Consider the following 27,093-nt stretch of genomic DNA (forward strand, 5'->3'; position numbering starts at 1 on the left):
CCCCCCCCCAAGCCCACTGAGCAAGTTGGGTTGAGCTTTATCCAAGGGATGGCCTGACAGTCAACAGAGGGAGATGCCCATCCTCCCTCACATGCCTTTTCCTGGGGTGAGTTGCTGGGGGCAGGGGAGGGCTGCAATCATACATCAGTTCCCTGGTCATGAGCACATGGAAGAGCAAATAACCCTACCGCACGTGGCATAGGTGGGAGTCAGCATCTGTGGTTACCATGGGCAGGTATTAGTGATCGTTCAGCATTTAGATGGGGAAACAGTTGTGGCCACTGTAGGGGGTCTGTTGACAGATGCCAAGTGTTTAATGCTGAGCAAGGTACTCACCTGGCTCGCCAATTCTGGTGGCTCCAAGCAAGAGGGACATAGAGGCGTCCTCAGTAGGGCTGTGAGGAGGCTGCTCTGTGCTCTCGAGGCAGCCCAGACCCCAGTTGCAGTGCACCCTTGCCTAGCGCCTGGCGTCGCCCACCATGGGACAACTGCAGTGTCCTCCCAAATTCTGCTTTTGAAGGGCTTGGCCCTCTCTCAGGCAGCCAATGTGGCTGTAAACAGGCTGGGTGTTGTCAGCCCTGGCTGTGTTGTCCCCTGCTCCCGCTGACCCAGCTCAAGGGCGAGCAGAGAGTATCTATCCCAGGACGATGTGGCATGGAAAGCATCAAGGGGGGGGGGGGGTTTCTGCCTGTCTTCCCCGGCCCCAGACATGCAAAGGGAGCATGTGCAAGGGGTTTTCCTCTCTGTGCACACTGGGACTGAAGGGCAACCCCATCCCCTTCACACCTGACCCCAACTGAGTGCAGAGCTCCTCGCCAGGCCACAGCTCAGGCTGCAAGTTTGGCTCTTGCAGCAGCTGGACAAGAAAAGCGAAGAGGGTTGGGGAGCGCGAGAAGCAGTGGGGGCTGCTCGAGCATTACGAGGGAGGGAGGAGGGATAGCAGTGGGGAGCGGGAGCCCACCGTCCGGATGGATGCTCGGGCTGGGTACAGCGTGCGCGTGTGGTGCGGGAAGGGGGGCTTGCTGCAGAGCCCACCCACCCCATTGGCTTGCGAGCAGTGACAGGCAGGCTGCTCCCTCCCTGCCGAGCCGCTCGCCTGTGTGGATGCGAGCAATGTGCGCAAAGTGCCTTTGCATTAGCCGGCGTGTGCTGTAGCTCTGGGCGCTCGCTCGCAGAGGTGCTGGGACAACCGAGGTGGCCCTGTCCCGTGCCTGGTGGCCCTGCCGGATCATGGCATGGGCACAGGGGGATCTGACATCCTCGCTCTCCATCGTCATCGCTTTGGCTGCCTGCCTCTCTGCCACCACCAGTGAAGGTAAGAACCGGGGTGGCCCTGGCGTGACGGGGCAGTGTTGGGGGGGACCTGTGGGATCGCTGTGGCTGTTTGGATGTGTCCACTTGGGCTTGCTCGCTCTGTCGGGCTTAGCTTCTCCCTCTTCCCAGGGGAGCGCAGCTCCAGGTTCCTGCCTGCCTGAGTTTCCTGATCCTGGAGCTTTTGCACTGGAGGCTAAACTTCTGAGCTGGGCAGAAGGACTTGATTTCTGCAGCAATGCCTGCCAGCTCTGACCGGCCTCCCCTGCAAGGGCTCTGCTGCAGCGTGGAGGGATGGCTGCAGAGGGGACAGGGACACAGGCACCAGCTCAGCCATGGCGATCCCCATCACCAGAGCTGGTGGCAGTGCGGGGCCGTGTGTGCTGGCCGGGTGGCGTGGGCTGCAATGGAGCAAGCAGGTGGGCAAGGGAAGGTGTGCGGAGGATGTGGGGAGCTGGAAGGGCACTCGGGTGGGAAACTTGTCATGAAGGAATGGGCTGGAAACTTCTGAAGTAGAAAGCAGGGATGCAGCCAGGGACCCTCTCCCAACATCTCGGTGCCAGCCACGTCAGGCCTGCTCCCTCTGCCCAACCAGTCTACCCTGCTGCTGGCTGCACTCATCCCCGGCCCTTGTCAGCAGTGCAACCCTGCTCCGGCATCTCGGGCCCCCCTCAGCTTCGGCAGCGCTGCTCCCACTGCCTGCCACCCACCCGCTCGCCTGCCTTCTTCTGCACTGGCAGCGGCAGCATGGCTGCTTCCCAGGTCTGCTGATCTTCATCACCCGGAGATCTGCTGTTCCCGCTCCCGAGCGTGTCCTTGGCACCAGCAGCAGCATCCTTCCTCCCTTCTGCTACGCCTGAGAGCCGCGGCCAGCACGGTGCAGCCCTCTGCAGCGAGTCCCGGTGCTGGTGTCCCTACCCAGTGGCGGCAGTGGCATCCCTCCCTTCTCCTGCCCCTGCATCCCTGCCATCCTTCTGGCTTGCTGAGGCCCACAGGCTGGCACCGCGATGCCTCGTGCACTTTGCGGCATCCTGCCGGGCTGGGTCCTTGCACCTGCTGCCATCTTCCAACACCCACCCGCACCTCGCCTCCAACCCAGTCTGTCTTCCTCACCTCTATTACCCATTTCTGGCTATTTGCTGGTCCTAACCCTGTTTTATGCTAGCTGTCTGCTTCCTGGTACTCCTCCTGCTCCTTTCCCCACTGGCTTTCCTGCCTTTTTGGGGGAATGCATTGGGCTTTCACTGCTGGGGATGGGCTGTGTGGGTGTAGGATGAGAATCCAGCTCCCCGACACCCCCAGCCCTTGCTCGCCCTCCACTCCATGGTGCAGCAGCTGCCCTGTACCCCGAGCCCTGGGCAGAGTGAAGTGCAGGATGCTGCCCGCGCTGCCCGGGGGTCTCGGCGCTGCAGCCCTGCAAAGCCAAGTAGCCCTGCCTGAACTCAGCTAACGCTGGGCACAGACAAGCGAGGCTGGGGCCTCTTTGCTTTCCTCTGTGGAGGAGATTGCTGGTTGCTGGGGTAGGTTTTATGGCGTCTGTATGGACAGCCAGGCCCTGTACTGCTGTCTGCCTGTCCCCAGCTGGAAAGACCTGGGTTTCCCGCAAGACTTTTTGGAAAGGAAAGCTAGTCTCAATAACAGCCTTGATCAGGGGGATGCATGGGGCTGGGGATGAGCCAGGCTCTGGGGAAGACCAAGCGGGCTGGATCTGGGTTAGACTGGGCAGAAGGTGCTGGGCGGCATCAGGACAAAGTGTGGGACCCTGCAGAAAGCTGGTGGTGCTCTGTTCACCCCCTCTAAGGATGCTCGTGCCTCCATGGGTACCGGGACACCGGTCTGCAGTGGCACGGGGCAGCTCAGTGTCAGCTGGGCCCCACAATGCAGACAGTGGAGCTGGGGATGTGGCTGCAGGCTCCTGCCAGCTCCCAGCATCTCTGGGTGCGGGGATGGGCTGGTGGCAGCATCCATGCCGGCGCGGTTGCGGTGCCGGTCATTGAACGCCCTGGCATGGAGATGGGACTAGAAATGTGGAGAAATGCTGCAAAGTGCAGCACTGCCCTGGTGTCTCCTGCACTCCGGTTGTGCTGGGCTTTGCTACCCCATTTCTACAGCATGTGGCACTTGCGGGCACGGTGTGAGGGTGTAGCCGTGGTGCACAAAGGTGCCCCGCTGCTGCTGACCGTGACCTCTGCCTGCTGCCACAGCCATGGTCTGCTTCTTGCCGTGCATCTCTGGCCATGCTACCAAGAAAACCCAATGCTCAAGAGCTGCAGGGTAGAAAATTACAGCTGCAAAGCAAATTTAAGGCCAGTGTGCGCTGCACTCTGTGTGTGCGTATTGGGAGGCAATTGGTATATAAAGACGTATATTAACCTGAAGAAATGGCTTTAGTCTGATTTTCTTCCCCTTCCAAGAGCTCCCAGTGCATTTCTCTTTTCTGAAAGATTTGTTCCAAGAAGTTTTGAGCTTATATTTTTTATTCCTTTCAGTTTTGCATGCAGTGGGTGCCCTGGAAATGGGAGAAAAAGGAAATCACCATTCCTTGGGAAATCCCCACATTTCAGCACGACAGCCATTGCAAAATGCATTGAAAGTGAAAACTCAGATATTTTTCTAGGTGGGTGAAAATTTGCAGGATGTGGAAAATTTTCATTTGGAGCACTGAAAAAAAGTTTTGTCTGAAATTGTTAAATTGCTTTAGAGCAGGGAGGTAGAAAAGTTATTTTCAATAATATGAAGATAGTGTGATAGACTAAAATATTTACACTATTACACACCAAGTTACATAGGCAAAAATATTAAAGCAGGTATTTTATATGACACTGCAAATTGAAGTGCAATAATAAAATATGAAATATCTTTGTTGTATTGAAAGAAAATCAGACAAGCAGAAATTACCACATTTGGGGCTTGGGCAGGGAGTGACAAAATTTTATTTTCTGCTGGAAAATGGCACTTCAAATGCTGCTGCTGGGGTCTGCTCCCTCCCAGGTGATGCCTCCAGCTCAGCTCTGCCCTCCATCCATGAGGTGGGCGACCTTCCTCCCCATCACAGCACAGACCTCATGGCCCGCGGGTGAGCTTGGGTGGTACCTCAGTGGGGAACATGGTGCAGCAGGGAAGGGGGACCCAGGGACATGTCCCCCAGCATTTCAGGGCACGTAGGGATGGCCGAGGCAAACAGCAGGTGATGGGGATAGGGCGATGTACAGGGAGCGTACTGGTGAGGATGCAGAGCTGATGACACAGGGATGCTCGCCTTTTCCCCGCACCACGGGGTCGGTGATGGAGATGTTTTGTTCATCCTCGCAACAAGGATGGGGTGCGGGAGAGCACCAGGGTCCTTGGGAAAACCCAGCAGCTTGCTGTGCTGCCGAAATGGGGGCCAGAGAAAGCTTGTGTGGCAATCTCCCCTGCTAATCTCTCAACTGTAATCTCATTAATTACCCCTCTGCTCAAACAGAAAAAGAGGTAAAAAACTTATCTGCATTTTTATTCAGAGCTACTTTTCTACCCCTTCTGCAGCAATGCCGAAGTCAGGGCTGCGGGAGAAGCAAAGCTCTGAAAGGGAGAGGAAATAGCTTTTGCAGTTGTAAAAAGGCTGTGAGGATGCCGTGATCCTCTGTAAGAATTGGAAACAAGATGTTTTAGGTATACAGACTTTTGGTGATGGGGGGACAGAGAAGCATTAGTTTAAAACAGGGAGCTGATTTTGGCTACGTTTGCAAAAAAAAAAAAAAATAATTTGGGTTGTGTAATTTTTTGATTACTCCCAAAATGCTGATATAAAGCAAATACTTGCATGATTTTAGGCAGGCTCACGGGGATATGTTTCTGGTCTCATCTTCATTTCCATCCTTCTTGTATTAATAGCTTATAAAACTTCTGGATAATGAAACCACAAAATTTGCAGAAAAATAACACAACAGTACACAAAATGCACCTACTCCGTGAGCTTTTTTCCATTCTCCTTGAATTCTTGTTTCCTGAAATCATGAGGGGTTTATTTACAGTGAAAATAAATGGGCACCCATTTTGGTGACGGTGGAAATAGATCTGATGAATCCAAAATTAAATACAACTGAAAACCCAGTGAATTACTACAGGGATGAAGGAATTCCCTATTTTTTCGATTGCTGAGAAATTATTAGAAAAATATTTTACCCAAAAGAAAAAAAAAAACCACCAAACAACGAACCCCAGCCCCATAAGATGCTCAGCCAGGGAGGGAGGGAGAGCGGCTCGTCCCACACATCCCGCTGGGGTCAGCACGCGTGGGTCCTGGCAGGCAAGACTCCGGGGAACGCTGGTTTCATCAAGATATCCTGACACCTCCGCTCTTTGTTTCGGTCGGGTCCTGTGTTCCGTACGTCCCTGCTCGCCTCGCTGGCAGCCTTCAGTGCTGCCTTTATCTCCAGGGGCAAATCCATTCATATGATAACTCTATTCATACCCTGACAGTTTTTGATAGTTCATTCTCCTAACCCCAGTGTGTTTGCATGACCAACACTCAAAATTATTCCTCTGTCACAGAGAAACGATTAACCCCTTCAGCCCTGGTAGTTCAAAAGTGAGCGGCGGGATCACACAGTCATATTTCCTTCAAAAAGAAAGGAAAAAACCCCCATGTCCTGCCTGTGTAGATGTGTGGTACTTAAGGTCATAAATAACCACATAAAGGACGTAACTCCTTTACGGGTCAGGTTCAGCCACACCAATAAAGCCTAATGAACTGTGTTTGGCCTAAGGATGCCATCCAGAAAGGTATTCAACATTTATCTGAAGACATCGGCAAAGGCAGACCAATCCCTGCCTTCAATAATTTGTTCCAATGGCCCATTGGCCTCAGCCTTAAAAAATTGGACCCCTCTTTTCCCTAATACAAATTTGCCTGGATTCAACTTCCAGCCATTTGTTCTTGTTAGGCTTTCCTTGCTAGATTTAAGAGCCCATATTTTTCTGCCATGAAAGTATGCTGAGTGCAACTGGGTGCCTCACACCCCTCATGGGCACAAGCGGATAGGGCTCTGCAGGTTCCTCTCTCTCGTATTTTTTTTCCTCCAACCCTGGTGTCATGGTTGTGCCTGTGGTATCATCTGCTCTGTCTCCAGTTTCTCATATTTAAAATGCCTTAACCATGTAAGTGAGTGGCAACAGCACTGGCTGCAGCTAGATAGACCAGCTCCATCCCAGCATCAAGGGTGCGCACAGGTCACCGGATCTTTCCTTGGATGAAATACCTTTTGTGTTACGTATCTCCCATACAGTTTTTAAGGACTCTTGTGATATTTCATTACCGGTGGCATGAGATATTCAACCTGTCCCCTCAAACATTTTTAGTATTGGTATTTTTGTCCATGAAAATATTCCATTTTAGAAAGCTATTTTTAAGAGAGCAAAGTAATTGCCTTTAAAAGAAATTAACTTGCTTTAAAAATGTCACTGGGATACAAACAGCTAGACATGGTTTAGGGTGGCCAACTGGTGTGAGAGCAAAAGATGTCCTCAGAGAAATCAGGGAAAAAGCACCCGACAGTCTGAAAAACTGCCATCCAAAGCCCCTTCAGATAACCCAGATAAGTGAGCACATTTGCAAAAATCCACATTTCCCTAGTGAATACTCCAGAGAGGATAAAACTCAAATCTTTGCCAGGACTGCTGGGATGCAAGAGTCAGTGGGAAGGGCAGGGTGTCTGCAGGCTTTGTACTGTTGATGGGCTCACGGGCTCTGCTACAGGCACAGATCTCCAGTGCCAGGTCCACCTGAGTCACTGTGGGTGGCATGGAAAGCAGCTGTGAGTGACACCAAGGAGTCCTGATTTTGGGTAAGAAATCTGCAAAATCCCAAACAGGCAGGAGATAACCGAGCAGACATGCGGCTTACAGGTTGGGGGTGGAAGCGCTGACATGCTCTGGGATAAGGACCTGGGGTGGCGTTAGGGGCTTGCCTGGCATGAGCTTTGACTCCCCAAAAATGCAGCAGAAGCCAGAAACCTCATCAGCTAAAGCTGAAAAAGCATTCATGTCTATTTTGCTATACCCAACAAATGTGAGAAAAGAGAAGAGGGAGTCAGGACTGGCGTGAGGACACTGGCACAAAACCCTCTGGAAAGGGCTCCCATTTCTCCGAGTCTGTACTACACAGGTTTTGCTTACCACAAGCAGAAGAGGTGTATTTTGTGTTAGAAAAGTCTCCTGTGTAATTTTTTAGACTGTCACGATATTGCGTTACTGATGGCATGAGATATTCAGCCTGTCCTTGAGACTAGGATGGTAGCTTTGTGGAAAGTAGGACGTCCTGGTCCAGGTGCAGGTCTGTTACCTGTTCTTCAAGTTTCTGGGTTTGGGGACACCGGTCAGGGATGCAAGAAGCTGTCCTTTGATGGTCTGTGGGTTGAACAGATTAGGTCTTGCAGGGCTTTAGCCAAATGAATTGCCAAGGTGTGGCTGTGCAAGGCACGGGCTCCTCTCTGCTGATGGACGGGTCCATGTCATCTTGCTGTCCTTTAGGCTGGAGACATTGTGATGGAAAGGACTCACATGACTCCCTGATGGCCAAATCCAGACCTGGGGACACCAAGTCTGCAGAGCCCTCCACCTGGGCTGCAGGGACCCTTCAGCTGCCCTTGGTGCTCCCCAGTGCCTGCCCTCTCCCCAGCCTCGCCACAGTCCTGCTCCTTCCCCTGCTCACATCGGATGTTTCCATGGAATTTCTTGCCTCCCTGACCTTTCTGAGCCCCCCCATCCCCAGAGCCTTCCCACCTCCTCCTCTAGCTTCTGCCCTGAATTACAATGAGCCCAGCCACCCCTTGAGCCCAAAATAGCTCCTTCCCCACCAGCACGAGCTCCTGGACCAGGGACATGGAAATGTGTGCTCACCCCTCACTCTGAGCCTCAGGTCTGGCCCCATACACCCCATATTCGAACCCTGGGACAGCCTGTGGTTTTTTTAACATTTCCAGTCAGTTATTTACGTCCAGCTCTGACCACACACTCTATTTGCACCAAAACCTGTGTGTGCCACGAAGCAGGGATGCACACTGGTGCTGTAACACCCTGCCTGGAGGTGGGGAGCGTGTGTGTGCTTTAATCTGGGTTGCTGAAGCCAGCCTGCCCAATTTGCCCTGGCTGTCCCACCACACACGTGCATCAGGAGTCTCAAACTGAGTAGGAAACATGAGCATTTTACATCTGTATTTTCTCACCTATATTTCTGAGAGGAAACACTTTTTTGTTGTTTGGCTTTTGATGTGGTTTCTTTTTTTTTTTTCCTGGGGAAAAAAATGCTGCCCTGTAATTTCAAGGTTTTTAGCCTTGGAAATACTTTATTCAGGGTGTTTTGTTTTGTTTCATTTTTTACACTATTTCATGACACCTCAGTCCTACCACAGGTTATGGTCTTGCGCTGCACATTATCTTACATGATATCATGCAGGGTCTGGAAGGATCAGGTTGATAATTTTATTTTTAAAACCTGAACTGCAGCTTTTTGTTAGCACTGATTGAACAAACAAGCTTTCTTCCTACATCAAAGTATCTTCTGCTCCTGGTATACTGAAAAGGGGTGACCCTCTGGGCAGTCCTTATGGGCATTACCACTCCTGATGCATTACAAAAGATATAAAATTAAATACAGAAAGTTCACAGCAACAATCCGGAGGTCTGAGAAGAAATCCTGAAATGGGAATTAGGGCACATCCAAAAAGCAGCACTGCTTTTTCATGGCAATTGTTTGAAAATGTTTCTTTTTAATATTTTTTTTTTCAGCCTGATTCTGGCATTTCCAGAAATGTGGAAATCCCACATTCCTGATGGATTTGGTGACATCTTTTATATCTACCCACAATGCTTTCCTAAATTTCCTCTCTGGGCAGCCGAGGCCAGCAGGTGCCGATGCGAGCACCATCCCTGCTGTGTCCTTAGTACATGCAGCCTCATCGACAAGCAGCTGCTTGACAAAGCCTGCCGGGATCTGGCCACTTGTGCGGCGGAGCACGGGTGTGCAGCACCCCACTGCCGCGGTGCTGACCTGGATCCGTGGGGCACATCCCCTGTGCTCAGCTCCCGAATGGGAAGAGCTGACCTACCCTCCAGGCTTGCTGCTTTTACCTCAAAGCCCCAACGGTTGGCCTTGTGTGTTGGTGAATAAATAACTATTTTGCTCTCTTTAAAGATATATACTGTCCTGGGGAGGGGGAAGCTGAAAGCGAAACATCCCGTCCTGTCCCCCTGTGATGCTCTGAGGCCAGTAAGACAGAGCTTTGTTGCTTGGCTTTGCCTCCGGAGTTGGAAAGGTCATGGCTGGCTATTCAGCATGCCCTTGGATTATATGGTGGGACACAAATGGCTGACTCACCCCGGCCCCACCTGCCCGTTCAAAGTTCTGTTTGAGCTTATGGGAAATGAATGCTGCTGGCTCTTGTTCGCATCCTCTCAGGGAGCCTCTTCCTGCCCCTTTCCCATACACCGACTCTCTCTTTCTGCTGCAGATAACCCTTCCCATATCATTCCTTCACCAAGTGGGGCTGGGGCTGTGGAGCTGCTGTGGGGTGTGCAGACCTGTGTGGGGCTGTGGGGGCTGAGCCCACCGGTCTTTGGGTAGCAGGGAGCAGGAGTGGCTAACCGTGCTGATAAGAGTTTAATTATCGATGCAAAAGGCGTTGTTACATCGGGGAGAGCCTTGCTGTGAATCTTGGGAGGGCTTTGAAGTTGTGATGGAGAGGAACTGAAGCCCAAGGGAACAGGGCTGCTCCCACTGACCCTTCCTCCCCACGCCTGCGCTACAAAGCCCCTGCGTGGGAGGGAGACGGCGGAGTAATTAGAGTGAGGACCGCAGTGGGTTAACAATTAGCGAGGGAGCTCAGAGCCCTCTTTGGTCCCCCACTGTTCTTCTAGAGGCTGGGGCTCAGCACATCCCCCAGCATCTCACCCCCGAGCTTGTCCCGCCACCCCACCATGCACTCCCCGGTGGGCTGAGGGTCTCCATGTTCCCCTGAGCTGGGCAGCCGTGGCTCCCACAGCACCATTCCTGAGCCCGGGATGCTTGGATGTGGGACCCCAAGGTGTCTGTGCCTTTGTTTGTAGGGATGTAATACATCCCTGCAGGAGCCACAACCACTAGCACAAGTGTTGGGAAGGGTTTCTGAGCACTCACTCTTTATAGATATAGATATATGGACCCAGGCAAAACGCACATCCTCTGGATGCTAGTCCCTGCCTCGGCTTCCTTGCTCATCCCAAGTGGTGTTTAGAATTTGGTAGATATGGGCATGGACATGGACATGGATACAGATACATATAGATGTAGATATAAAAATAAAGATGTAGGTATAAATAAATTATACATATACATCATATACATATATATACACCTAATCTTCGACTCCTGCATAACGTGCATCTATGAGATTGCAATGTGCACTACTCACACAACATTACATGATGCAACTTTATGAAGGAGCAAGTAGGTATGCCTTGCGTGAGACTCTGTCTCAAGACCCCAGTTGGCACTGAGGAAGCGACCTGCTCGCTCCTAGGTGCTTCCATTTGAACGGGCAATCAGGCTTGACAGCTTTTCCACCAGTGAGAGAATTTCCCCTGACACCTCCTGGTGTTTTGGCTCAATATGTCGAGTCAAGACCAAGGCACAGAATAGGGAAAATACAAAATGGTGCTCAGGAAAACAAAATGGAGCTCGCAGTTTGAGACTGATACATGCAGACAGTCCATAACATCAAACAGAATTGCCCAGCTGTAGGAGAGAGGTCTCCCAAACCGGCACGTTTTCTGAGAAATGTTTCAGCTGAAAAGGGTCCTTTGTGGCGGTCTCGCTCGCCCTCTGGCATCAAGGGCGGGATCTTTCTGAGCATCGCCCCCGCAGAACTGACACAGCCGGGAGATCACCTGCAAGGGGCTGGACAGGGCATTTGTCGCATGCAATGCAGTGGGTTTCATCGGTGTTGGTCTGTAGCCTTTCCCTGAAATGGGTGATTGGGTTTTGGGAGACTATTGTTCTCCCCATATCTGACCACAGCATGTAATAGTGCTGCTAGATGGATGCTCATATCCACAGACATGTGTGCTATACCATGAGTTAACGCGAGAGATCTTGGACACGCAATGCCTTTGTATTTGTGCAATGCCCACTGCAGTGGGCTTAATGCTTAGGACTCCTATACACTTGGCTAAAATGCTTGCTAAGGAATAAAAGAAATAACTTAGCCCTCTTCCTGCAAAGAAGCATGAGCTATCTATCTGCTCCACGAGCTTGTTGCAGGGAATGCAAGCTTGTGTAGTTGTTTGTGCACCAAAGCACCCGCAAGCAGACAGCTCCTTCATGTATATGAGATTGGGTGACAATCATATGGTCCACATGGTGGGATGGGGTGTAGCAAGCTGGCTCCAGGTCCCACACACTGCTGTGCAGACAAGCCTGGGGCACGTCCCACCATGCCTGCTCTGATCTCAGCATTGTTCCCCACGGCGCGGTGCTCCAGCTGGACCCCAGTCTCTGCAGGCTCCTCATGCTGCCTGGAGAGAAGCGAGAGGCAGCCGCATCCATCGCTGAGCATCTCAGCGTGGGAAAGAGGGTGCAAAGACCATGGCTGGGGGGAGAGAGGGCCTGCGAAAGCGGTCCCCTCCCTGCAGCCTGCCTGCTGAGGGTCACCGGGACTGTGATCCTGCACTGTGAGCAGGGAAACTCCTGAGCCCCGGCTCCTGCTGGGTGAATTACCCAGGGAAAATAGGCAGAAAATCTTCAGATTAACAATAACAAATAAAAATGGATTTGAGATCTCCGAGGTAATTACTCCGTGCTGAGGGCAAGGGGCCTCTTTAGCAGTGGGAGCAGTGCCGTGCGGGGAGTGGAGGGGCTCGGCCTGCTGTTGGGCCAATGGAGTCACACAAGAAGCCCTGGAAATTCTTTCAAATTGTTCTGCTAACATTAATAAATGCCTCAAAAGCTCCTAATCTGCTATGTCAGAAGCATGACATCTGGGCGTTTCACAGCCAGCTCACGTCTCTGCTCCCCTCTCTCCTCTGTCTCCTTCCCTGCCTGGTAATAGTAAATGAAAGTGGCACCCGTTCCTCCAGCTGCTGGGACCAGCATCATGCTGAGTCCAGCCTCTGCTGGGGCTGGAGCTGCTGTCCTGACATGCCCCGTCCCCACCATGACAAGCCGGTGCCTTGCACTGAGACCACCATCCCTCCAGAGCCCAGGGACCAGCCGAGACCCGGTGCTGCAGCAGGGATGCTGTGCCAAGTTGCCTCGAGGTCCAGTTTGATGCTGCTTGAGGGTGAGGAAAAGCAGCCAGCATGGACGCAGCATCCAGCATGGTCTTGACCTTACTGGGTGGCTGCACGGCAAAGAGCACTGGGGAGAGCTGGAGGCACTGGAGGTCCCTGAGGGAGCCTGGTGCTGATGAGGGGTGACGAAGCATGGGTGCACTGGTGTCGGTGCCCACTGCGCTCACCCCCAAGGGTCAGGGCACCTTGCCAGCACCTTCTCCCAAGCCTCCATCCCTCTTGATCTGCACCCTGGAGCTGGGGCTTGGGGTCCTTCCCCAGGTGCTGAGCAAGTTGGGGGGTTATCAGGCAGCGGCAAGTCTCTCCCCTGCCTGATGCTGTGGGGTTCATGGGCAGCAGATGACACTCAGGGGCAGTTCACCCTGTGCATGCAGCAATGCTGTGGCATCCCGCTTCCCCTGCCTGCTGACACTGCACAGGTTTCCATGGGAAGCTCCTGAGCACGTTCAAAGGTGTCCTCGCCTCCACCCCTGCAGAAGCTGCTCCCCTGTCCTTGCAGCTTTTACCATCTCTCCTTGTTAAGCTGAGCTCCCGGTGGTGGCAGGGCTTTTGAAGGGTTGGCTTTGATGGGCCTCCTCATGCAGCCTGTCCCCCAAGGGCTGGCTTCTCCAGTGGGGTGTCAGCCAGGACCATGGGAGGTCACTTTGTGCTGGAGCCAGGCACTGCAGTGCATAATTACAGTGGCTGCTGGAGTGCAGACTTCAAACCGGTGATGCTGGGAGGGATGTGAGCCTAAAGGGCTCAGCAGAGCATCCAGAGGAGAAGTGTCCAAGTGAGGAACAATGCTCCAGTTGCATCGGTGTTGGCACAAGGTGGGGCTGGTGGACAACCTGATGCTTGGAGTCTGTTTCCCCAGCTCCCCCTTGCTTTGCATCCCCTCTTACCTGCCGTTTGCAGCCCCCTCTCCTCCAAATGGACACATTGCTCTCAGTCTTATAGCCAGGACTGATACAGCCCCACCCCAACTCTACCCCGAACCAACAGCTCTGGGGAGCATCATTTGTTGCCATCCCCTTACTCTATATCTGCCTCAGCTGCAGCCAGGCAGGTCTCTGGCAGCAGCCCCATGGATTGATGGGCACAGGGGACAATCAAGAGAGTGGGATGCAAGGAGGGGTCATTTGTGGTGGCTCGGTTCCTTGTCGCTTGGGGATGGGGAGAAAGCTTTCTAACGCAGCATTTTGCTCCTGTGTTTTCCAGTGAACTTGCTAGACACGTCAACAATCCTGGGAGACTGGGGCTGGATGACTTATCCCTCACACGGGGTAAGTATGAAGCAGCTGTTGGCACATGGGGGACCCCAGTGGGATGGGTCACCATGGGTCCAGTGGGCAGGGTGGATGGACATCTCAGTCCCTGGTTGGTGCCTTGGTCAGTGCTGATGGGGCAAAGAGCCCATGTCTGTTGGGAAAATGCCAGCCTGAAAGACTAGCAGTGGGATGCGGCCAGTTTGAAAATGCTGTTTAACTCTCCATGTCCCCTGGTAGGGACCAGGTTGTCACCAGGTCCTGAGCTTTGAGGGAACTCAAGAGCTGGGTCACCCCATGGGCACTCACGCTGAGAAGCATCTCATTCCTCGCTGCACCGGGGGAGCATCAGGAGCAACAGCCCAAAATGACTGGGAAGCTCTCAACCGCCTGTAATCAGAGGAGTTTGCTGTGGGAACTGGGCAAGAGGGGCAGGGGAGCATCCCCTGTAGATGGTTTCTTATGGGGAATGGGGATGTAAATGCACAGCCCTGTGGTGTGGCTGGGAGGGAGGTAGGGGTGGTGATCCCCATGTGAGCCTGCCATCTCTACTGGCTGGATCATCTCCGCATGCTCCCTTCACTTGCATTTCCATGTCCAGGTTTTCCTGCCGCAGCAGCTTTCTGGAAATTGTGAGTTTCAGATGGCAGCGGTGACCTGGCTGTAAGGATTTTGCTCATTCATTTAGTGAACAGAAACAATCCCATAAATACACACAGGACCAACTGCAAGGCACAGTGGGGCTTGCTGCATGCACAAAACGTGCAAAATTGGGGTGCCTACCTGGCTTTCGCTGCTGTGTTGATTTTTCATGTCCACTCTTTTTCATCCCCTCTCTGAACTAAACAGTCCTAATCTTTTCAATTCCACCTCCTACAGAAATCTTCCCAGGCCTCTAATCATTTTCATTGATCTGTTGCTTGAGACTTTCAGTCCCCGTGCTCTTTGAGCAGGAGTGATCAGAACTGCGAATTCATAATAATAACAATGATCAGATTTATATCAGACATTATCATATATGTAAATATATTAAATCATTAACTCAGCTCTAATTTTAGCAGTTAGCTGTTGCAATGATGACTATCCTGGAAATGTAATAGATTCAGAGGTACAAGGTCAGAGGGGACCGCAGAGCTAATGCGATGTGATCTCCTGCATAAATACAGGCCTTCAGACCTGTCAATTCACTCACATCTCAGAAAATCCCAGCTTTTAGAAAAAAACCATCCTTGAGTACAAAATTGCCAGTGGTGGTAAATCCTCCAGGTCCTTGTAGCAATGTTGTTAACACGCTGATGTTAAAAACCCATCGATACATGGGTTTGCCTGGCTTCGGTTTCCAGCCACCGGACCTTCTTCTGCCATTGCCCAGATGAGGGAGATGTTGTCCTCTTCATGGTCATGCACAGGCTGCCCTCGGTCATGTGGATCCCTGTCCTGTCACCCTGCTGATGCCATCTCATCCCAGCCCTGCTGCCAAATCCTGGCATCCTGGAGGGGCCTGATGCACGTTCAGGGGATCAGGGACCAGGGCTTCCTCTGCTCCCCTGGGAGGGAGGATGTTTCTGGGACGTTTCTGGGAATGAGGGCTGTCTTCCTTTGTCCACTTCCATGGTTCTGCCCTTCACCACATCCTAAGCAATTCCTCTCCATAGTCAGACCCTCCACCGCTCGCAGACTGCCCAAGACCCTCCTTCTTCTGGATCCTCCACCATGAATCCAGCTCTCCAGACTCCTGCGTGGCCGCATCCCCAGGCCCATTGCTAGCTGTCAGACATGCAGATGGGATCCATCACATCACCTAGGTGACTTGGATGAAGATGAATCCAACTGAGCTGGCTGTCCTGGGGACACATGGGCACGACTGGGCAGGACCTTGCACTCCCAAAGCAGACAAGAGATTGAGCCTACAGGTGCCTTTTTCTCACCACATCAGGGACTTCCATGACTGGTTAAGGTGTATCATCCTGTATTGTACATCTGCAAATCCAGGGGATGAATCCTGGGTCCCATTAGAGTTGTCAGGTGTAATGTGTTATGTGACCATAGGGTGCTGGCTCACAGGGCAGTCACCACTGCACTGCTCTCTTGCACTACAGCAGATGTCCAGCAGGCCTTCACCAGCAGCCCAGCAACTCCTGAACCCTAATACATGTCTGAAGTCTCCACCTTATTAGTGATGTTTATTAAGAATAGTTAATACTGGATGCCAAAAAAGAAAACCAAAAAGACCTGTGTAACACCTAACACCAAAGCCACCTCTTGGACATGCTGCTGTGTCCTCCTACAAGACCTAGGTAAGTCATGGGTAACACCACGCTTTGCTTACCCTGTGCTTTTGCCCAACTTGTGGCCTTGTTACTGAGAGGATGACCATACAGCTGTGTGAAAACTGTCTTAAACACCTTCAAGGAGGGTGCCTGGGTTTCAAGGTGACATTCCTGCACAAACAACTTTGCATATCTTTTTTCAGCTGGATGTTTTAATGGTTCTTCTGAACACTTGTCTGGACTGTTGTTCTTCCTCCATGGGCCATTGCATTGCATCATCCTGAAAGAGCATCTCATTCCTTTAACCTCCTGCTGGTCCTTCAGCTCCAGGTGCTTTTTGAGTAGTAAATTTGCACTTGGATCCAGTTGCCATCACCAGAAAGGAGGTGGGATAGTGTGTTGGTGTCTCAGAGAAGCTGCTGTAGGATACTTGCTCTCAGATGCCTCCTGAGCAGCCCCTACAGCAGGGTTCAGATTCAGGTGGGAGAGATGTCAGGTGACTTGCAGGCTTGGTATGTTGGGTCCACATGGCTCCAAGCCTGGTGTGATCTCTGCTCCAGGAAAGGGACTGAGTTTGCTGGTCACTATCTCAGGAGTACTGTGGGTGTCCCTGGGACTGTCCCTGCCCACTGTGGCATGCTGTGACTCTGGCAGCCCTGGGCTGGGTAGAACCCAGTTGGTGGTGTAGTATGGAGGTGGTGTACCATGAAGCCAGATTTTATTTGAGGTCCCTTATTTTTGCTGCCATTTCCTTAATTCAGATATTCCTGCTGGAAAAGAAGGTGGCAGTGCCCCCCACCCTACCGCTATCCTCCCTTGCTGCCTGCTGGCTGTCCTGCCTGAGCTGCAGCTGGAGCGTGCACTGGGTGCTGGAGGGTGCAGGATTTTCCGGCAGTGGCTCTGCTCCATCCATGGACAGACACAAGCATCACAACATCCTCCTGCCAAGGGACAGTGTTGCTGACCTGGCTCCCCAGCTGAAGTCTTGCTTGTTTTTGCTTTACCCACGTCTCCATTCCCTTGCTCCTCGTGAGCCCAGGGCCACCGCATGGGTGACAGTGGGGAGGTGAGTAGCTCTGGCTGGGTCTTTGCATGGCACTAAACAGCACAGAGCCCCAGTCCCCAGCCCAAGGAGCATAAGAAGGGAATTTGTGTCTGCTAGCTCAGTCCCTAATGCCCTATGGCTTGCATTTCCAGCACCTGCAGCTCCTGTCCCACCTCTCTGGAGCTCCTGGGGATGCCAGAGGAAAGGCAGCAGCCTCAGAGGTTTCCTCTTCGGGGCTGGGAGATCCCAGAGCTGCCCATACAGCCAGGGCAACCGTTCAAAGCATCAGCAGTGCAAAACTGGAAGGGTACCACTTGCAAAGTCCTGATGTTTTCATCACACCTGTGGGCAAGGTGAACTTGCCTCACAGGGAGGTTTTTTTTCCTCTCTGGGTTTTCTGTGGCCAGCAAGAGCAGAGGAGCAGGGGACTGGGAGCAATGGGCATAGTGGGGGTCAGCAGCACCATGGGCCCTGGGGAGTGTCAAGCCATCAGGGAGCATGCATGGCCCGTTTTGACATTTCCTCTTGCCAGACAATTAACTGAGGGGTAATTGGCTGTAATTGCTGCTCAAGGGTTTAATTGCATCCCCCCCCTCACCTCCACCCCGGAGACACGTGCAGGAAGCGGAAGGGTCACTGGGAGCATCCCTGTCCCACAGGCTGCGGCTCCTCTCAATTATAACTTCAAAGGGCTCCCAGGAGCTTTGCAGCTCACTCCATCCCCAGAACAATTCCCTTTGCATTGAAAATTAAACTCTTATCAGTGCAGTCAAAGAGCCTGCCCCTTCCCCTTCTGTGCCTCTGGTTTCCCAGCTCTCCCCAGGAAAATGCCCCAGTGCCCCAGTGCCCTTCTCTCCCCTTTCCTTGCTTGGCATGTGACCTGCTGGATCAGAGGGAGCCTGATCGGCCCCTTTGCAAATTGCTTTTCTACTGACTAATTAAAACGCTGATGAGATAAGTCAACATATTATTAATAATTATTGTATCGTCTACTTTGATTTACAAAGTCAAACAGGAAATGATTTTGTTCAGACACAGGGTATCTAAGGAGCTTGAATGATGCCTTGCAAAAGCTAATTATAATGGGAGCACCTTGAGTGCCGGAGAAAGGCCCCCCATACTGCCCAAAACCTCCCCGTCTGCCCCCCACCAACACCTCTGTTGTCTGGCCCCACAGCATCCCCCTTGTTGCACGGCCTGGAGTCAGCCCAGAGAGCTGGTGGGCATCTGCCACCCAGGAAGTTGCCCCAATGCCTGGCATGCTTCATGTTGGCTTTGCTGGTGGGAACACCAGGAAAGACCTTCAGAGGTGGTTTGCACCTCCTCATGTCTGCCTCTCCACTCCTGGTAAAGGGATATTCCTGAGGCCCCTGGGCACAATTAGCCAAGCCAAGCCAATTCACTCATTCTGCAGTAGCTCAGAGACAAAACTGGCAGGAAGGCACCAGATTTGCTTAAACAACCAACTGAGAGCACAGACAACACGCTTCTGCCCATAGGATGGTCTCTCAGCAGCGTTTGCGCATCAGGGATGGGGATTTCATGCTGGTGTACAGTGCGACTGTAAATGCCCCAGGACCGAACTGTTTGCAGAGCAAAGCCTATGCAGCAGGGGACTTTTTTTGCCTGGCTTTGGTCCTGCAGCCAACAGCCATGGCTTAGATGAACCCCGCCTGACACACCAGCTCTGTTACAGAACAGTCTCCCTTTGTCCCAAGCCCACCCTGCAAAAACTCTGCCCCAGTCCGAGCTGTGCTGTGTGCTTGCCATTTCAACCCCCTCTAAGGTCATGTCTTTCTCCTCAGAACACCAAAAGATATTGGGGCTCTCCCTTTTGCCCAGGCCATGTCTTCTGCCCTCCATCACTTTGATGTCCTTGTGCCATTTCTTGGGTTTCTCTTTCAATCCAGAGCCTCTGCCTGGATCCAGGAATACCAGCAAGTTAGAGGACAAGCTGCAGCGAAACTGATTTTCTTTGAAAAAAAAAGATGGGTAGGAATGGAACATTGGAAAATAAAGATTTAGACTAGTAATTGAGATAAAAGCTCATCTCCCAGCACTTGTTCAGTAAATGCTGGGTTATTGCTAATTCCCCAGACACTGGTCACTACCAGGAGTTAATCACCTGCAGTGAAGCTCAGGGTGGTTAACTGCCTGACAAATCCTTCCTTAGCCACAGCAGTGACTGATTTCATGGGGATTATCTCCATTAATGCCTCCCATCTAATGATTTATAGCTGCAATAATGTCCTTCTCTCTTTTTTCCTCTCCCAGTGACAGTGGTGTGAGGGACCTGGCAGCTCCTGGGGAGGTGCCATAGCTCAGGCCTTGCTCTCGGGAGGAAGGAAAGTGCTGGATATCTCAGTGGCAGCAAAAGCTTTGCTATGCCAGGCAGACCTGGCATCCCTCCTGGAAGCCGTCCTAGGGCTGGGGAGACCTCGTCCCTTGGCTCCTGCTGTGGGCACCACAAGGGTGGTGGGAGGCTGAGCTGCTGCTCCAGGGCAACGTGGTCTCTCCTCGTGTGTTCGCCCCCTCCGCTCCTCCTCCTCCTCCTCCTCCTCCTCCTTCTCCCCACTCTGCTACACCACACAGGCCCTGGGAGACTTCTAAGACCTTGCTCAGCTGCCCAGATATCTGGTGTTTGCATCTTTCGCCTTTCATAATCTGGTAAATTTTTTTATAACTGGTGTTGACTTTAATTTAAACTATTGGGCAAGGCCCTGAATACAGATGCGATCACGTCCCCCCCCGCCCCAACGCGTGCGCTCACCACGTTAATTATGATGTCCTCATTTCTGTCTCACTAGGGGTTCTTATCGCAATGATGGGGGCCGGGCTGAGCTTCGTTTAATAAAAGCCACTTCAAACTGTCAGCTGAGAGCAGGCGATGCTGGGAGGCTGGGTGCGTGCACAGTGCCTGCACTCTTGAACTAATGGTACCCAGCGTCAGAGACTCCTCTTCCTGCCCATAAGAGCCTGTAATTAAGGTGAAACAGAAAAACCCTTCAAGTCATGGGGATTCCTGAAGTGGGTCCCTCCATCCCAAATGCCTGGCACATCCTGGGACCTGGCGGAGCTGTGTTGCCTTGTAGCATGCTGGGAAGATGCACCTGTGGCATCCAAGCCACCAGTTCAGGTGGCCTGCCTTCCCTTCGTGCAGTTCCACCGATGACAGAGCACTTGCCCTGTAGGCCAGTGGTACAGGTGTGGTGTTTTGGGCTAGTCTCAGATTGTGATCCCAAGGCGCTGCATGCAACCCTGGGAAAGAGCTGACAGTCCAGCCTCTGTGCAAAAAAGCACCAAGTTTGAAAGAGTGATGCTGCAAATGCAAACCCTCCAAGTTCTCCCCTGTGGTTGATGCTGACCATTGCTGGTGCTTGGAGGTGGGCATTTAGCTCCCTGCTCTCTGCCAGCAGTGAGGACACAGCCAGCTCTGGCAGTGCCACAGGGCTGTAGGGACACCACAGTCAGGAGCATTGTCTCCTCTGCCAGATTTGAGAGAGAAGTGAATGTCTGGAGACCCAAAGCAACCACACCAGCTGGAGGCCAAGGCATTTTGTGGCACACAGTAACCTCATATTTCCCTTGTCAGACACTCCTGGAGAGCCCCAAGCACCACAGACGTTGCAGAGGGGAGCTTGCTGTGCAGTGCGGGAGCATCCCTGCTCGCCACCCTCAGCTCTGCCCTCGTCCTGCGTGTCTCCTCCTGTGCGCAGCTCTGCCTCACTTCCCTCCAGGGAACTCAGCAGGGAAAAGACAGGAAACAGATGTTGTGTTAATTTGTGCTCGATTAATTTCGACAACGACTTCCACACCCTCCGCAGCACCGCAGTGCATACACACATTGACGCAGGAGCGGGGACCTGGCCGGCTTCTGCTGGCCCCGGTGCAGGAGTGTGCAAGGACCTGTGCCATGCCTGCTGCTGCACACACTTTACGGCACCTCTGTACCCCTTGGCCAAGCGGCAGGGGTGTATCCTGGGTGTCATAGCACTTTCTACAGGCTTATCTCTGTGGTTGAGGAAGCTGAGGCATAATAAGATGGGTGCTGCTGCTCACCCCTCCAGCAAAGCACACAGGTAGCCTGGCTCCTTTCCACGTTGTCTACTTTAGTGCTGGGGTGCAGAGCAAGTCCTCAGTGATCCTAGGACCTAGGACGAACCTGGGCTTTTCTGGAATTCAGAGGACGATTTTTTTAAAAGAATCTGAAATATTTTTCTCTCCTGGCAGTGGCTTGACTTTCACACCCTTTGCCAGCATATTCCTCTCTGAATGAGCGTTTGTTGAAGTCTGCACCTGGAGCTGCTGCCTTTTCCAGGTTGCTTTGAGCTCTTCAGCAGTGAGGAGCGGAGTTTTCTAAAGGCAAGATGCTGGGGGAGTTTTGAAGATGTACGTCACCAGAATGACTGCTCTGACCACCCTAGCACTAGCAGAAGGCAGAGGAACGTCTCCTCCACAGGAGCTGCAGGTTGAGGAGGTTAAATGAGGAAGGACTTTCCTGTCTGAGAGGGGAGAAAGGAGCAGGCTGTCTTACAGGTATCACTGATAACTCTTTCCAATCTCTCTTATGTTCTGGAGGTGTGATGCCCTCCTGCAGCTGTGTCCTGTCCCTGCAGTGCTAGCAGCCACATCATGAGGCTGTCGGGTGCCTGTCCCAGCAGATCTGCATCCTTGCTGGGTCCCACAGTCACTGGGGTGAAGTCTTCAGGCTCACACCCCACCCTGAGCTGAGCATCAGGCTCCTTCTCTCTGAGCTGCTGTCGGTTTTGCATCTGTAATGAATCACGGGTCACTATTCGCATAAGAAAACATCATTTTTGCCCTGTCAGAGCAAGCCCAGAGATTTATTTTAATGTACTTGCAATGCTGCTTAAAAGATTTGTTTTCCTGCTCTGTGCACCACTGCTGGAGCTTTGCTTGGCTCCCCCAGCTCCCCCAGACAGCACATAGGCAGGCAGGGCACGTACAGTGCTGAAGTGGGGGGCTGCACCCCGCTGGCTGCCTTCGGTGGTGCAGGCAGAGCCAGCAACCCCAGGAAGGTGCAGGCAGGGGGGTGCTGAGGCTGTGGGGGGTGATGGTTTGGTAGGCAGAGCAGCAAGTACTGCAGGGGTGCCAGTACCTTCCCCAACTTCTGCAGGGCTGTGTCTGGGGCTGCCCCTTGCAACTGGACTTGGGTATGGTGGTGGGACTCAGGCATCTTCAAAGCCTGTTGCTAAGTCCAGAGAAAAGGCAGAAGGTCTGAAGTCCTCCTCTGCTCATCTTCCTCCTCCTCCCATAAGAAGAATTGAGGGGTCCCAGATCCATCCATGGGGGGGGTGTGATTGGCGTGCCTGGTTTGGACAGGGATGTGAGCTGAAGAGGTGGTGGGAAGCCCCCAGAGAAGTGAAGGTCTGTGGGTCCTGGTGAGGGGTTGGTGGGGTTGGAGAGGGTGGAGAGGGAGACATGTGAGGCAAGAGTGAGCCCCCAGAAATGTCCTGTAGCCCTCAACACCTAAGTTCAACTTGTCCCTCAACAATTGAGCTCATTTGTATCCAAAATCTCACTAACTTCTCACTTTGAGTCAGTCAAACCCACTTAGCATCCCTTCCTTGGATGATACAAATGTCCCTGTCCCCTCCTAACTCACCCAGTGACTCCCCAGACCACCCCTCCATCACAGTCCCATTCACTGCAACCTGCCTTTGCCCAGAATCCCCTTCCCAAGCTCATTCTGCTGCTACACTGAATTTTAACCCCAGAGCTGTCAAGCTGTAAGCCTCTGGATTCCCAGAGCCAGCCCCTAGTCCAGCCTCTCAGCTGGGCTGAGCACTGTGGACTCACTGAGGAACCACACTGACCTCTCCTTGCCTGGGAAGAAGGAGGGTCTGAGCCTCCATGGACCCCCGTTTCTTGCTGGAAGTCCTGTGTTCACTGCATGCTTCCCCTTCACCCTGTGGTATGCACCCTGAAACCCATTCTCCAGCTGGAAAGTGGCCTGTTTAGTTTGTGCATGGAGATTGCATGAGCCAGAAGAGACCCAGGTGAGCACCACGTGGGTGCCTTCCTGCTGCTGCTGTGAATGGCAGGTTAAGCACCAAAAGGGACTTGCAGATATGGTCTGGAGGGTTTGGAGCCCTCCCAAACAGTTTCTGCCATCAGTTTCTGCCATCAAATCAGACTCATGCAAGCATTCCCGCCTGCGAACAGGGGTGCACTTCACCCAGCTCTGCATCAGGGTGGGCTGTGAGAGTTACTGCCCAAATTAGTGCTGGGTAAAATCAGCTCATCTTAATTTTCCTTTGGCCTGTGGCAGCAGTGATCTCTCATCCAGACGCAGCTGCAGGAGCAGAGGGAGTTCATCCCAGCGTGGGTGATGGCACAGACCCCTGCATGTCCCGTGCTCACCCAGTGTTCGGGGACATCTGGAATGACCTGTTCTCTCTCTGTCCTGCAGTGGGATTCAATCAATGAAATGGATGAGTTTTTCAGCCCCATCCACACCTACCAGGTCTGTAATGTCATGACCCCCAACCAGAACAACTGGCTACGGACCAACTGGGTTCAACGGGATGGTGCACGGCGGGTCTACGCAGAGATTAAATTCACACTGAGGGACTGTAACAGCATGCCGGGTGTGCTGGGCACCTGCAAGGAAACTTTCAACCTCTACTACCTGGAGTCTGACCGGGACCTGGGCACCAGCACTCGGGAGAGCCAGTTTATGAAGATTGATACCATTGCAGCTGATGAGAGTTTCACCAACGTGGACCTGGGGGTGAGGCGCCTGAAGCTGAACACGGAGGTGCGGGGCGTGGGGCCACTGAGCAAGAGGGGTTTCTACTTAGCCTTCCAGGACATAGGTGCTTGCATCGCCATCGTTTCGGTGCGGGTGTACTACAAGAAGTGCCCAGCAATGGTGAGGAACTTGGCATCCTTCTCCGAGGCTGTGACTGGGGCGGACTCCTCCTCCTTGGTGGAAGTGCGGGGAGAGTGCGTGGGCCATTCAGAAGAGAGGGACACCCCCAAAATGTACTGCAGTGCTGAGGGAGAATGGTTGGTGCCCATCGGGAAGTGTGTGTGCAGTGCTGGCTACGAAGAACAGCGTGATTCCTGCATGGGTGAGTCCCTGCTTCTTGCTAGCAGTGCCTGCAAGGGGAGGGATGGCTGCAAAGGGGCGCTTGCCTCTTTGGGGAAGGGCTGAGGGCAGAAGCCTGCTCACAGAAACTTGGAAAGCCAGCCTCTGTGAAGGCCAAGGTCTGCCCAAACCTTTGCTGGCCGTCTTCATGCTTCCAAAATGGATCACTGGTACCACTGACAAGCTCCTTTGGAGCTCCTCTGAGTCTGACCATGACAGGTCCTGGTGCAGGGGGTTTGAAAGCAAGGAAAGCAAAAAGAAAAAACACCGAGCTTTTATGAAACAAGGTTATTGCGTCCATCCATCACCCCTCCCCAGGGCTGCTGCAGAGCCCTGCCATCCAGGGGTGTGGAGAGCCTTCCCGGGGGCCCTCTGTGCCACTGGGCAGACTTCAAGCTGCTGACTGTACAAACTGTGATAAGGAAGCGGGGTGACCAGCAGCAGCCGTGCACCAGGCACGGGGATGTGTGTGTACAGAGCACGGCGCTCGGGGCTCCCCGTGAGAGCCATCCACACAGATTTGTTTGCTCTCAGTTTCTTTATGGGACGTGTTTAGGGGAGCAGCACAAATAAGAGTGCGGGGCCTTTGTTTGAGTTTCACGGAAACGTCAAATGTAGCATTTGTCTTAGGGAGACTTGACACAAGGTTAGGACGTCCGACACCGGAGTGGAATGGATCCAGGTGCTGCTGGGACCCGCACCGGCCCCAGCGGGTCCCCAGCTACGCAGAGTGGGAAGGACGGGCAGAATAAATGTTTCTATCTGAAACTCCTCCTGTCTGCGACCATTGATTTGAAAGTCATCCTTGGATAGATCTGATAATTCAGAAAGGGCCACCTTCTCCCACGTTAAAGAGTGGGTGTAAAGTGTGCATGGGGCCAGGCACGTGCTACTGTGGGAGGGGGCACTGGCATGGGCTGCCTGGATGGCTGGGTCCCAGCCCCACAACTGCAAGGAGCTGCGAGTTGGAGGTTTGGTTCAGAATGGGCAAACACCCCTTCCGTGTATTCCCCTCCTGCAGTCCCATACAGCAGAATCCACCCCAGGAGATCACCACCCCAAAGCCTGGAGGCAGAGGGCAGCCTCGGGCTCTGTGTTGTGCTCAGCCCACCTCATTTTCCTGTGTTTCCTTGGACACGTCTGTCTCTCTCCTCAAAGCAAAACTGGGAGAGCTCCTTCTCTGCCCTCCTGCCCTTTTCTGGGTTTTACCCCTACCCATAGGCACGGCACAGGAGGAAGTATGGTCCAACCTGCCTCCCCAGATGGGGTGGACACAGGCAGAAGCTGGCCCTTCTGCATGCAGGTGGACTCAGACCCATGCTGCTCAACCAGCAATGCTCTTTGGTGAAGCTCTCCAAGGCTTGTGGCATCACAAACAGGACAGAAATGTCACTGGACTTTCTCTGACCTCAGTGTTGTCTCGCCTGACTGCCTTCCCTGTTCCATTTATCCAGCTCCTAGCATGGGGAGTTTGATAGCCCAGCATCAAGGGAGCAGGGGCAGCACATCCTTCCTAGCCTCTCTTTTGGTGGGTGGGAGTGGAGCAAGAGTACATATATTTACACACAAAAGCAAACAGATGCAAATCTCTGATCTAAGCTTCTTGTGTTTGACTGGGACAGAGTTCATTTTTCACGGTGAAAAGTGCCTTTCCAGAATGATTTATAACCCCAGTGGATCTGTCAGAGTTGGAAATTAGCCGTTTTAATTGTCAGGCGGACAAAAACAGGATTCCAGTGGCTGTCGCCCCAGCAATTTTTCATTCTCCGTCACAGGCATGAGATGGTATAAATCACTCCTTGTGGCCCTAATAATCTTTCTATAAATATCAGGGAAATTCATTTTTTGCTTGGGGGGAAAAAAATTAGAGAGAAGATACTTTGCCTCTATGGCAGTGTTTAAAATGTGATTCCAAATTAATTTCCTTTTGCCTTTCACAGCCGGACGCCTTATTTGTCAGAGCTAAAGATGTTTGAACAGTGGAGGCTTCTCCCCCTCTTCTTTAACGTTCATTTTTCTAAGGACCTGCCAGAGTGATGGAAGACAGCTCAGGAAACCAGATCATGGCCAGAGCTGTTCCCAGCCCTTCGGAAGTGAAGGAAGGCTGTGCCACAGAGCTGGGAAGGATGGGGTGAGGTGGGACATGGTGGAGGATGTGTAGGAACCTGGGGAAATTCTCTTTCGTCCCCTTTACTGTCAGCCATCACCTTGGATGCCCCCTTGTTTGGGCAGGAGGGTGGTGGCTGGTATCTCTGACTCCTTGCACTTACCCCAGCAGGATCCACATTTTTCATCTTGTTGTGATTGATGTCCTGGTGTTTGCCATAAGGGTGTGAGGGGCAGTTTCCATGGCATCGGGGGGGGCAGATCTCAGCCCAGAAGCTCCGGATTCGGGACGACGCTAAGGATGCCAGCCAGCCTGGCATGAGATGTGTCACAGCCCTGCATCACCCAAGACATTTGTCCCCCGTATTGGTGCCTCATGCATCTGCCTGATTTATCTTCAGAGGCACAGAGTCCCCTTTTCCAGCTGTCACTGGGCACGGGTGCTGCAGTGCCTTACTGGGCAGAAACCAGGTTTGAGCATGAATTGCCACAGCTGCTGATGGGGTCCTGGGGTCTGCCAGCATCTAAAATTCCCAGCTTCTAGTCCCATGGCATCTTCTGCCACAGCCACCCCAAGAATGAATCTCCTTGAGTTCTCTCTCCCAGGGCAGCACAGCCCTGCTGCCCCACTCTCTTTTCCCCTCCATTTTCAAGGCTCTGAAGGACTTTGCTTCCCTCATCCCTGTCATTCACAGC

The 27,093-nt window shown here is 52.7% G+C and overlaps 1 protein-coding gene across 1 annotated transcript in view; it reads left to right on the forward strand.

Moving 5' to 3' along the window:
- Window positions 1-1,121: 1,121 nt before the first annotated feature.
- EPHA8 (EPH receptor A8) overlaps window positions 1,122-27,093 on the forward strand; it is a 53,066-nt gene continuing 27,094 nt past the window's right edge. Inside the window, exons 1-3 of the mRNA XM_052793183.1 lie at window positions 1,122-1,315; window positions 13,816-13,880; window positions 23,611-24,274. Of these exons, the coding sequence (XP_052649143.1) occupies window positions 1,231-1,315; window positions 13,816-13,880; window positions 23,611-24,274 (814 nt within the window). The 5' untranslated portion in view covers window positions 1,122-1,230. The remainder of the gene's footprint in view (window positions 1,316-13,815; window positions 13,881-23,610; window positions 24,275-27,093) is intronic.

The sequence above is a fragment of the Harpia harpyja genome, chromosome 7 (assembly GCF_026419915.1).
Source record: "Harpia harpyja isolate bHarHar1 chromosome 7, bHarHar1 primary haplotype, whole genome shotgun sequence".
Taxonomy (NCBI): domain Eukaryota; kingdom Metazoa; phylum Chordata; class Aves; order Accipitriformes; family Accipitridae; genus Harpia; species Harpia harpyja.